The 12,521-nt window shown below is 49.3% G+C and overlaps 1 protein-coding gene across 2 annotated transcripts in view; it reads left to right on the top strand.

Moving 5' to 3' along the window:
- Window positions 1-12,521, top strand: part of CCDC40 (coiled-coil domain 40 molecular ruler complex subunit) — a 599,189-nt gene that overhangs the window by 495,087 nt on the left and 91,581 nt on the right. For both annotated transcript variants that reach the window (XM_069655198.1, XM_069655197.1), the window contains one exon: window positions 8,754-8,942. In XM_069655198.1, coding sequence (XP_069511299.1) covers window positions 8,754-8,942 — 189 coding nt within the window. The remainder of the gene's footprint in view (window positions 1-8,753; window positions 8,943-12,521) is intronic.

Here is a 12,521-nt window from a genome sequence, read left to right as displayed (position 1 = left end):
CTCTTCAAACTCTGCGTGAAATGTGGACTAAGGAAAACTTTCATGGAGAATCGACACCACAAATGTCTTTACGCCTCCATGATGAGGAGGGATGCAAGGTCTGCAGTGATTTTTTGAAGAAGACCAAGAAGGACTGCAACAGCAGGCTGGCAGCATGGTAAAAATCGGATAAGGCCTCTGACTCGGCACCAGGGCATGAGCACGCTTCTCCCAAGACCGGCCAGTCCAACAAGGTCCTTTGAGGATGCCACGCCCGCTGGGTCTAAAAGAAGGCAAGGCCACACGCCACGGATCCCACTGGTTTCGCTGCTGCTGCGGTCCCAGTTTGGGAAGGATAAGAGCGCCATCGCTGACCACATCCATGGTGAGCCTGCCAGTGAGGGTTGCACACTCAAAGAGAAAGTACTTGACTCCTTTGAAACTCAGCTTGCCATCAGCGAACAAGGCGATGAAGGAGAGATCCAAGATGGTCCCATCTCTGCCTCAATCAACATCTCAACCAGCCAAGACAACACCATCCTCAACTGCGTCATCAACGGCCACAACAACTATGACTGATGTTGCCACCCCGGCGACGGCCTCGTTGACGACCACTACTCCTTCGAAAGGACAGCAGACCACGAAGGTGGCGCCCACCGTGACAGCGACGGCTACTCAGCGGGTGTCCCTACTGGCACAGCGTGAGGCAACAGCAGCCTCTTCGTCCCAGAAGTCTCAGGAGAGGGGAGGGAGGAGGCCTCCAATGACCCCTAGGAAGGGTACTAGGAAGGGTACTAAACAAGGAGCTGAACCAAGTGTGCCGGGGCACATTTATACTAGCTCCGATGAGGGTGACGACCTGCCTGAGGGCTTATATTCAGACCACGAAGGGGGTCAGGGACCCTCGCTGGAAGGTGGGTCGCCACATAGTGAACCATATCGCCTACCTCTCCAGAAGAGGCTTACCAGCCCAGAGCCTCCCCCTCTCATTCTTTCTACACCTTAACCCAGAGACGTTTTGTTGGACATTCTGACCACGCTGCACACGCTGGTATCAGAAATTCAGCAACGACTGCTGCCCACATCAGGTCCTGTGCCACCTGGAAGTCCTCCAAGGGGCGCAACAAAAGTCAAATTACCCTGCTGTTCCGAGGTGCCAACCGCCACCTCCACCTCGGGTTTTGACCCCGACAAGGGACCCTGCCACACGCATGGATATGGGTGCGGATATGGCAATGGACACCGACGAAGCCGATGACTTTGTGTCAGCTAAGAGAGAGCCAGCAGACACGAAAGTCCCGCACATGGCCTCTGCACTGGATGAGGTTGGCTCCTTCCATTCAAGGATGTCCAGGGCCTCAGAAGCTTTTCAACTGGTGGCTGAGGAGACGAAAAAGGAAGGTTTCCTTTATCAACATCGCGAGTCCAGGCGGAGGACCATCATGTTGGTTCCTTTGTTGGACGATATCTGTAAAGAAGGCCTAGCACTGTTGAAGAATCCAAGCACCGCCCAAGCGGGACAGGCTCGAGAAGAAATACAGAGTCCCGTATTCAGCCCCCAAGTGCCTGAGGTCCCAACCTTCACCGGACTCTGTGGTCTAAGCCACGGCTGGGGAACGATCTGCAAATCCGTCATCCGTCATCTGGAAGCTATGTGGAAGAGGATTAGCTATACGGCTGCCAGCACCATTAAGGCTGCTAATGCATTGGCCATTTTGTCGCCCTACGACCAGGAGCTCTGGTATAAGCTGGGCCCTATTCTTGACTTCCTACTTGGCGACAAGAAGGCAGAAGCTCTTAAACTGTTCCAGGAGGGGGAGGTGTCCTCGGACCACGACATCACAGTGTCGGTGGACATCGTGGACACAGGATTGCATAAGATGGGTAACAGAGTGTCTCTTCATTGGCAGGGATGGCTAAAAGTCACCAACTTCAGGGTGGATGTTCCGTCGAAGGTTTTAAACCTGCCATTTGACAGAGAAAACCTGGTTGGCAAGATGGTCGACGAGTCTCTTGACATGATCAAAAGTGATATGGAGACGGCACGTTCGCTGGGCAGCCTGCATCAACGCCGGTCGTCATCCTTTCGTTCCTCAAGGGGAAAACCTGGCTTGTCCTCCAAGGGCTACACCATCCCTTGTCGGAGCCTTCCCACTCCACGATGCAGGAGGCGTACAGAGGCCGCTCGCAGGCATATGGCAGCGGAGGACAGCGCCAGTGCGGCCCCCATGGCTGGGCCCCGGCGCCTAACAGGCCTGAACTGGCCGTGGACTCGGGTCCCCACTCATGCACCTCGGTGGGAAGCCGGGTGGTGAGGTTCCTCAGCGCGTGGCGGACCATCATCATCATCATCACCACGACAGATGGGTGCTGGATGTTCTCGGACAAGGGCACACCTTGGAGTTCCAATGAATGTGTCCTCGTATTCCGCCTGTAGCTCGACAAGAACAGCACACTACTACAGGAGGTCCAAGTCATGTTAAAAAAGCAGGTGATAGAACCCATTCCTCAGCTGCTCTGGGGCTCCGGGGTGTACTCCAGATACTTTCTCATCTGAAAGAAGACAAGAGGGTGGAGTCTGATCCTGGACCTGCGACGCCTTAACAAGTACCTGAAGTCCCAGAAGTTCAGGATGGTCACGTTACAGCTCATGCTCGGCCAACTGGAGGAATGTGACTTCCTGAAGTCTCTGGACCTGCAGGACACCTACTTTCAAATCCCCATCCATCGGAAGCACTGCAAGTTCCTACAGTCATGGTCCAGGGGAGGCGCTATCAGTTCAAGGCACTTCCCTTCAGCCAGAAATCATCCCCAAGGGTTTTCGCAAAGTGTTTGGCTCTGGTGGCGCCACTTTTTCGTCTCAAGGACATCCACCTATACCCTTATCCTGAGGATTTGCTAGTAGATCTGGCTCACATGCTCTGGCGAGCCTTCACACGGCGAGGTCTTGGGATTCTCCATAAATTATCCAGTCCTGCTTGGAGCCATTGGTGCAGCGCCTGTAATCGGTGCAGTCGGCTACTTTGCAAGCAGTCAAATCGCTGTAGGGCATAATGTCCTCCTGCATCAACCTCGTTCTCCTTTTCAGACTACAGATGAGGCCTCTCCAGAAGTTTCTGGATGCAAGTCCCGGGGTCCTGGATGGACAAGATCCCCCTCAATGAGGAGTTCTGACAAGCAATTCAGTGGTGGGGCGTGCACTCTCATCTCACGCAAGGGGCCCCATTCCAAGTCCCTCCTTACTAGGAGACAGTCACCACACATGCTTCTTTGGAGGGTTGGAGAGCTCATACTGGACAGTTGCACGCCAGTGGCCTCTGGCTTCCAGAAGAAAAGACCCTGAACATCAACGCCCTGGAGCTTCAAGTCGTCTTCTGGGCCCTCAAGCGGTCGATGAGGGGCAAGGTGGTGAGGGTCTTCATGGACAATGCCACCACCATGTTCTACATCCTGAAGCAGGACAGGGCGTGCTCTCCGGCTCTATCCAAGGGGGCCCCAGGATCTGTGGTACTTGGCCATTCGGCAGGACATGTTTCTTGTCCCCTTTCATCTGGCAGGCACCAAGAACACCATTGCAGTCTCGTTCAAGAGGGAACTACGTTCTTGCCACGAGTGGGAGCTTTGCCAGGACTGCGTGGATCTTCTATTTCACGAATGGGGTCATCCCCAGATCGACCTTTTCACAATGGCGATGAAATCCAAGTGTCTGCAGTTCGCCAGCAGGTTCCCACAGCCGAGGAGCATGGGGGATGCATTCTCGTTCCTGTGGGAGTGACTATTCCTCTGTTCCCATTCCTGCTAAGAGTGGTCAACACACTCAGACAGAGTCACTACAGGATGATACTCGTCGCCCCAGCGTGGCCGTGACAAATCTGGTATCCAGTCCTGCTACGGCTATCAGCGGTCCCGTCCATCAAGGTGCCACTACTTCCGGACTATCTGTCCAGAGAGGGAGGAGCAATTCTACACCACAACCCAGCGTCGCTGAACCTCCGTGCCTGGCTCCTGCAGCCTTAGAGTTTGGACATTATGCTTTACCTGTGGAGTGTAAGGACATCCTGGTGAAGGCAAGGCCCTCTTCGATGTTGACGTGCTATGGCCATAAGTGGAAGCATTTTTCCGTGTGGTGCCAGGCTCAGAAGATTACCCCTCTGCGTATCACAGCCCCCCAGCTCTTGGCATACCGACTTTCCTTGGCCAACGCTAAACTGGCTCAGACCTCTATCAAGGTGCACCTGGCCACCATATCCCACTACACCAGGGCGCCAGGTAGGCCTTCTCTGTAGTCGCATACATTCGTTAAGCAGTTCCTCAAAGGACTCTTCAGGACTTTTCCGCCGGTAAAGGCTCCTGCCCTAGCTTGGGAGCTCAATGTGGTTTATGGGGGCTCCTTTTGAGCCGATGCATCAGGCCACGCTCAAGCTTCTATCATGGAAGACTGCCTTCTTTGTGGTGATCACCTGGGCCAGACGGGTCGGGGAGTTCCAGGCCCTGTCGTGCAAGCTGCCCCCATAAACTCTTTGCAATGCCCTTGCCATTCACTTAATTTCAAAAACCCAGGACATCCTGTCCACCTTCTCCACCCACACCCCTCCTCTTCCCTCTCCATCTGTGCTTGCTGACCCTCCTTTAGCCACCCTCCACCATCCTTCTCGTCCTTTCCTCTTTTCACCCCTGACGAGGTTGCTAGACAAGTCCGATCTATGAAAGCCTCTTCAAAACAGGTTCATTCTTGTTCCTCTAAAACCATCAAGGACCACATTGACACCCTCGCTCCGGCCCTTGCTGATTTTTGCAATCACTCCTTTGCCTCTGGATCCTTCCCCTCCCCTCTGAAGCACTCATTTGTGCATCCTCTTCTCAAGAAACCCACAGCTGATCCTTCTTGTCCAGCTAACTATCGCCCAATTTCCATTACTCCCTTTCTTGGCAAACTCCTGGAAAAGTTGGCCATCTCTCAGCTTAGCCTTCATTCCAATTCTGTTGGCAGTCTCCATGACCACCAGTCTAGTTTCAGAGCTGCCAGAAGCACGGAAACTGCTCTCCTGAACATCCGTGAAGATCTGCTCTCCAACCTTGACTCTAACATTCCCTCTGTCCTCATCATCTTCGATCTCTCTTCTGCCTTCGACATGGTCAACCATACCATCCTGCTCAACCGTCTCCGTGAAAACCTGGGTATCACTGATCAGGCTCTGGCCTGGCTGACCTCTTTCCTCTCAGATCGACCCTCCCAGGTCCAACTTGGGTCCTTCCTTTCATATATCTTCCTCTCTACCTGTGGTGTTCCCCACGGGTCTAACCTCTCGCCCTGGCTTTTCAACCAATATCTGGCAACTCTCGCCCACTGCATTGCCATTTTCTGCTCAAATTTCCAGTGCTACGCTGACGACACTCAAATAATTTTCAGGCTACCCTCTGCACCTCCTCTCCCTCTCTCATCTCTGATTGCCTAACTGCCATTCAAGATTGGTGTGCCGCCAATGATCTTTGTCTGAATGCCAGCAAGACGGAGATCCTCCTCATCGGCACACCTTCACCATCCTTTCCCCTCACTCTCTGGCCGGCCTCCCTTGGCCCTCCTCCTACCCCCACCTGTGAGGCTAAGAACCTCGGGGTCATCTTTGACTCCTCCCTTTCCTTCTCTGCCCGCATCTCTGAGGTCTCTAAAAAGTCAAATTTCCGACTGCACCTTCTCAGAGGTACTCTGCCTTTCCTCTCCTTCCCCCAGAAGCTCATGGTATCCCAAGCTGTGGTTCTCTCTAGCTTGGACTATTGTAACAGCCTCTTTCTAAATCTACCTGCCTCTACTCTCCGCCCTCTGCAACTAATCCAGAACAGGACTGTGAGACTTGTCCTTGGCCTCAAGCCCTGGGATCGTATCTCTCCAGCTCTGAAATCTCTCCACTGGTTCCCAGTGGATGCAAGGATTAAATGCAAAACCCTCTGCATTGTCCACAAGGCTTTCTGGGGCCTGGGTCCAAAATACCTTCAGCTATCCCTCCGCAAATACCTCCCCTCTCAAGCTCTTCGCTCCTCTACCTCCAACTCCCTCAGGGTCAGTCGTATTTCTTAGAAACGAGCTGGGGGTAGATCTGTCTTCAGCTGGGGCCTCCCTCTGGAACAGCCTCCCTGCCACTCTAAAACTTGAGGAGAACCATCTCCGGTTCCGGAAGCACCTCAAGACCTTCCTCTTTTCTTCTGCCTTCGCTCCCCCTCTCCCCTGCTGATCTGTTCTCTCTTGGTACCATGCACCTGGCCACCCTCTGTCCTTTGGGCCCAGATACCTGCTCATCCTGCCACCCTCCCGCACTGCCTCCGGGCCAACCCTTGCACTGGGGTCTGTATCTGTACCCATACAGCCCCCCCTTTTTCTTCCTGCACTTATCAGACCTACCCTGTCTGCTGCCTTAAACCTAGCACTTGCAAATTGCTGGCTGCATTACCACTGTTTGTTGCCTTTATTATTTATTTATTGTTATTTATCGGTTTCTCCTCTGCTTTGCACTTTCCACCTCTCTCCCTTCCATGCACTTTCCCCTCCCCCCTCTCCCATGCACTTGCGCATTCTCAATGTCACTGGGCCTACTAAGATCGCTGTTTTGTTCTCCCCTGTGCCCCTCCCTTGCCTTGTCGCGCTCTGAAACACTTGTGTACGAGCGCGATAGAAATAAAATATCAATCAATCAATCACGTTTACAAGGTGGTACTGCGTACACACCCCACCTTTATGCTGAAGGTGCCGTCGGAGTGCCACCTCAATGAGCCTTTCATGTTGCCCGTCTTCTCAAATCCATGGTCGCCAGCGGAGAGGGCCTTGCATTTGCTGGATGTTGGTCGTGCCTCAAAGTATTACGTTGCACGCTCAAAGAGCTTTCAGAAGCCTTCTCAGCTGTTCGTCAATTTTGGACCTGTGAATCACGGAAAGACCTTGTCAAAGGTTTCCATCTCCAGGTGGCTCTCCGGCTGCATCATGCACTATCATCGACTGGCTATCAGGCCAGCTAAGAGGCGACTCCACCAGAAACAACTCAGCAACGACAGAGTTTCTCTCTGGTTTGCCCCTGCTCGACATCTGCAGGGCTGCTACGTGGAGATCTACACACCTTCACAAGGTTCTCCTGCATCAACAGGGATTCCAGGCAGGAATCCCGAGTCGGCTAAGCATTGCTACAAAGCCTGTTCATTTGAGGTGAGTCTTTTACAGAGGTAAGTGTTTATTGCTTGCCACCTATTGTGATTGTGCATATATACTGCTATGTAATAGTTATTCATGAGCATGTGCATTCATGCCAACCCCCATGCTGAAGAAGGTTTAAGTCTGTTGTTCCTCAGCATGGGTCTGGCATGGATTCACATGCGAACCCTCCCTCCTTCCCCTCTGTGGCTCTTCTTGGTTCATACTGCCACTTTACCTGCTTACCAAATCTGAAGATGGCCACCAGGGGTGGAGTTTAGGGATAGGACTGTCATTGGATGGGGGCAGTATGACCCAGAGGACAGTGATTGGTTTAGAGGAGAAATACGGTTTTCAAACGAAAGTGAAACAGTTTTTTCTTTTACTGTGGATTCCCAGCCTGACGACGGGGAATATTCATGAGCATGTGAATCCATGCCAGACCCCATGCTGGAGAACAATAATTACAGGTAAGTAACTAAAAAGGTATGCTAAAATGAGCAAAGCACGCCACCGAAAATTGGTCCATATCTTCTGCTTGGACACCACCACTGATACCTGCTCAAGAGGAGAGATACTTTCTCAATAACCTTGCCATCTGGAAGCTCATTCCACAGTTTCAACATGCTATTGGAGGCTCACTGCATCAACCTCTTGGCTATCCATCCACATCTAAAGGCAGTCATTTTCTGGGGAGGAAATGTGCTAATTTCTAGTTCTCAAGTGTAGGCCAGGATCAACCGCCCTTATTTTTGAGAATGCTGTACTTTTTTGTCCTGTTCTTACTCCAAATGGAAAAAGAAATCCTGCTGATGGGGATATTTTATTCACTTTACTCTGTCATAGGAATAAAAACAAGATGACCCTCACTTATGAAATTCATATCCCAAATCAATTTTTTCATAGTGCTACTAGACCTCCCTCGGCCCACTCTCCTCCGGCAGCCGGGACTATTCTAAATGTGTGTGTGTGACCATGGAGTATTTCCTTATGGAAGTAGGGTTACATGTAAGTCACTTTTTGGTATCATTGAGATATCATCAACTGTGTAGATAACTGACTATAGCCAGCCCCACAGTACAAAATACCAAAAATGTAATGACCCAATATTACAATAGATTTCTTTCTCCCCCACTATGGCTTCTCTCCCAGACGTCTTCCTATCATCATCATCCTCCATCTCTCACTTTATTTCACCTTCCTCTCAGCCAGGCACTTTCCTCCTTCTTGACCCTCAATCTCTGATGATCTCTTCCACTCTTCTGCAGCCCATTATTTTCTTAGTCGCCCTTGATCTCTTGCATTCCTTTGCACTCCTCTATCCTCTGCCCCATCTTTCTTTGTCGCACTCCAGCGTTTGATGTTCTCCTAACCGCTTCTTCTCCTGCATCCATCATTTCACACTTCTCTTCCATGCTCTTCTTATCCTCCATCTTCTTCTATCAACACTCTCCATCTCCTTCTTTCTCTTCTACCCTCCTCTGGTCCACTGGGCACTTTTTTCCTTCATTATACATCATCCTGAACTTTTTTGTCCATGTTCCTCTTCTCCTCTGACCCTGTCCTGAATTTTATTTCTCCCTGTCTCATGATGCAGGTCAGATACGGTCAGCTCCTGAAGCAGCAAGAGAAGATGATTCGAGACATGGAGGCGGTGGTTGCTCGCAGGGAGACTATCGTTATTCGAGCAAAGAACCAGGAAAAAAAGGATAAAAAGCAGGTCACAGCCAGCAACTTCCAGATCAAACTACAGGAACTGCGTAAAAAGATCAAAGAAGTACAGAAGGTGAGGTACTGGAGATGTCAATACCATCTGTCCTGAAAGGGGGGTACCGATTGTTTCCCAATTATCTGAGGGACACTAAGTGTTAGAGTCAAGCAAAGGTTCTTTTTCCATATGGATTTGAATCAATGAGAAGGCAGCGCTGACTATAGAAATCATCATTGTTGGGCAGCGAAAAAAACTATTTGAAACGAGAGGTGAGGTTGTTCCTGTGGGGATCTCCATTTTAAAGCCACTCGCAGCGCTGCTATATTGTATTTTACTTTAATAATTTTATTGTATTGACTGCTATGATAACTTTTACATATTGTACTTTTAATTGCCCTCCATGACATTGTTTCTGCCTTGGATCTATTCCTATTGAAAGGCTCTGCTTCATTTCTAACGCAAGTCCTATTTCTTTATATTTTACGGCATTACAAACGCCTTATTGATTTTCCCTCCAGCATAAATGTGCCGGAGAGAATGCCTGCATTGACTGCAAAGACTGCCTTTGCCCAAACCACCATTTGTTGCTGCTGTTGTAAGCTCTGTACCTTGTGGGGCATTCATTCACCCTTATTAGCCTCTTTCATTTGCTCCTGACACGATACACAATGATTCGCAACTGAAATTAACTGCGAGAGCAGCTTAGTCTGCCATCTAACACAAACCAATTTCGGGTGCTGCTCTATCTTGGGCAACAGGCACTTTACAAATGCACTTTTTATTGCTTCTTGTGCTATCTCTGCTGGTTTATTCCTAAATGTTGTGTAAAAGTGTAAAAAAAAATGCAAACAATCTATGGCGATTCATCTTTCCTCTGCTTGCAATTGGACATGTTTGCCCAGTCAGTTGTACATGGACACACTGAAGCAATCTATCGTACCAAAGCATCTCTACCATCTAGGCACCGTACCTGGAAGTAGACCAAAACGCTTGTGTGAAACACTGGCACACTTCCCCAGGTATATTCACTCTCATGAGCTGATTCCTCTAAGCCCATCAGGAATTATAGTACTGTAATTAATTCTTCAGTGAATTTCTCAGGCTCCTCGATAATATTTCAAAACTCTTTATAGACATTTCTCAAATCCTCCATGGCATGGGACATGTACCATTAGCAGGCTACCTTTTCCAACAGGAACACACTCCTGGTAAGTGTCTCAGAGAGTCTTTGAGGGGTTCATTTTCTGCACCATGAATGCCACATGCATCGGTGAGGGAGGGACTTGTGGAGGACCCACTTCCCGCAGAGCAGAGCAGACCAGATCTTGGGGCTATCGTGATGTGCTTTTCCAGGGGGCTTCCTAGTGTTGATCTTGCATAGATCGTGCTGCTTTCACCTTCGCCGCTTGCATCATGCAGTGCGTCCTTTAAGTTTCTATAATTCCGGTTTCTTCTGTTACCTCCCCCTTTCTATTCTCTTTCAATTGTGGATACACTTTAGCCTTGGGGACATACGAGTTATGACTTTCCCCTTCTGTTACTCCCTCATGTTGCTGCACCCTCTCTAATTTATAGCTTTTTTTCTTGTTTGTTTATTCTAGGTTTCCTATTCTTGGGTCTCCTATTCTTTTTGAACTCTCTGCAAACCAATTTAGAAAGGCATCCCATTGAGACACACCAACCCTTAATGGCATCTCTTCTCTGACACCGCTTTGGAGGTTTCAAGTAGGCCATTTATCTATCCTTTTTGTTCACAAAGGGATTCTAAGGGAAGCGCTCCGCTACTCACAATACTGTCTCTGCTGGGTTGATCAGTGGTGTAATGTCACCAAATACAGACACTCTAAGCACATCACCAAATAATCCAACAGGGAAACGGTCAGCAAACGTATAGACAGGGTTTATTTCCATATAGCTGTCCAGAAACAGACAGGGAATCTGGCAGAGTATCACTGTGCCTAAAATGTGACCGCTGAGAGCATAAACATTTTTTTTAAATATGGCTTTAGACAATCAACCCAATACAGAAAACTTGTATGATACATTTAGTTGGTTACATTAATATTGAAGTACCTACCAATACATATTGGGAGCATGGCTTTAGAAGGACCACATTCGCTCATTGTACTACTGCTCAACCCACCTACGTGACCTAGACCACCACCACCTCTACGGGAGATTTCCATTGCAGCTAATAATGCCAAACCCGCAGTCACGTGGTCACCATTCCGGTTCTCAGGCAGCTAAACCAGCTTCATGATCTAATCCGGGTAATTTATGTAGCCGTACCTGAGCCTGGGGCACTGGCTTCATCCTGGTACAGCCTTATCGGCATCTGTACGCGTGCCAAACAATCAGTGTTTTATCCGCACCACCGCCCCTTAGCATGGCTGTGGTTCCTATGACATTGCCACAGTGATGACTGCTGTCCTGCACCGTCCGAGGCACATGTACGTCCACTAACCTAATGTAAAATGCCATCATCTTCTACACAGCCGGACGCTAAACATCAATATTCTATAATAAACTTGATCTCCAGTAAATTCTCCCATTTCTTTACCTTCATTTGTCATACAATTCTTTAACTTTTCAGGCTTATTGTTGCATTATTCATTGGAACATCACCCCTCTTTATTGTACCTTCTAGCTTTTTCTTTCATTATTGCCCATTGTTTGTTACCCCTTTCCTTTTCCTCTACTTCCTCCGATTTCCCTTTACTCAAACACTGGTGTCTGGAAACCCCTGACATGGCCACAGTACACCATTTGTCGGACATGCCTGGGCACTCTGAGGCTACTACAGTGGTAATTGGTACAGAATAAAAGCTTTGTAACAACACAAAGGTGAGAGGTTAGGGAGAATCATACAATATCGCCTAATGGTTGTTTGAAGGAGAGGGACTAAAGAGCATCTGGACACAAGTTAAACTTTAACAGCTTTATTGTACAGCAAAGTGGTGTTGGAGGAATGTCCTTCAAGTTGGGAAAAACTGGGGAAAATAATATCAGGATGTATAAGAATATAGGTTCAAGGGTTTGTTCTAAACAGGATCTAGTGTCCTAGTCTAGACTCTCTAGTCGTAAATAGGATCTAGTGTTCAAGTCATAAAATCAGTAATCCTAAATGGGACGTTGTGCCAGTTCCCTAATCTTACACCATTCTTAGGATAGAGCGCCCAATTCGTTTAGTTACCTTCTTAGGGGTTGCTTCGTGGTCTTCTCCTCAGTCTCCTGAAGTCAGCTGCAACATTACTGCCTCTTATCCCACCTGAGTGCTTGTCAGACTGAAATTATTGTAGCCCACCAGCCAAGGGTTACTCACCCATGTCCTCCCAGGCTTGAACCCACAGCAGGCCGTCTCTCCATCTGTCTCTCCATCTGCCTCTGCCTCTGCATGTCCCTCTGGCTCTCTCTCTCTCTCTCTCTCTCTCTCTCTCTCTCTCTCTCTCTCTCTCTCCCAACACATGCCAGGGTCTGCATTCAAGACCCCCATTGGCAAGAAATTCTTCTCCTTCTAGCCATTGGCTTCTGGCAGAATCTGGGTTATAGTGCCTACAGGCTGGCAACAAATATTCTCCTTCTTGTGTTCTCTGGCCCTTGCCAGAATTTGGGTTGTAGCACAACAGGCTTTCTGCCGCTGGCTATTCTCACTGT

This window comes from Ambystoma mexicanum, chromosome 3q, assembly GCF_040938575.1.
Source record: "Ambystoma mexicanum isolate Mex_15411 chromosome 3q, UKY_AmexF1_1, whole genome shotgun sequence".
NCBI classification, from domain to species: Eukaryota; Metazoa; Chordata; class Amphibia; order Caudata; family Ambystomatidae; genus Ambystoma; species Ambystoma mexicanum.
This window is presented reverse-complemented; position numbering and strand designations above follow the sequence as displayed.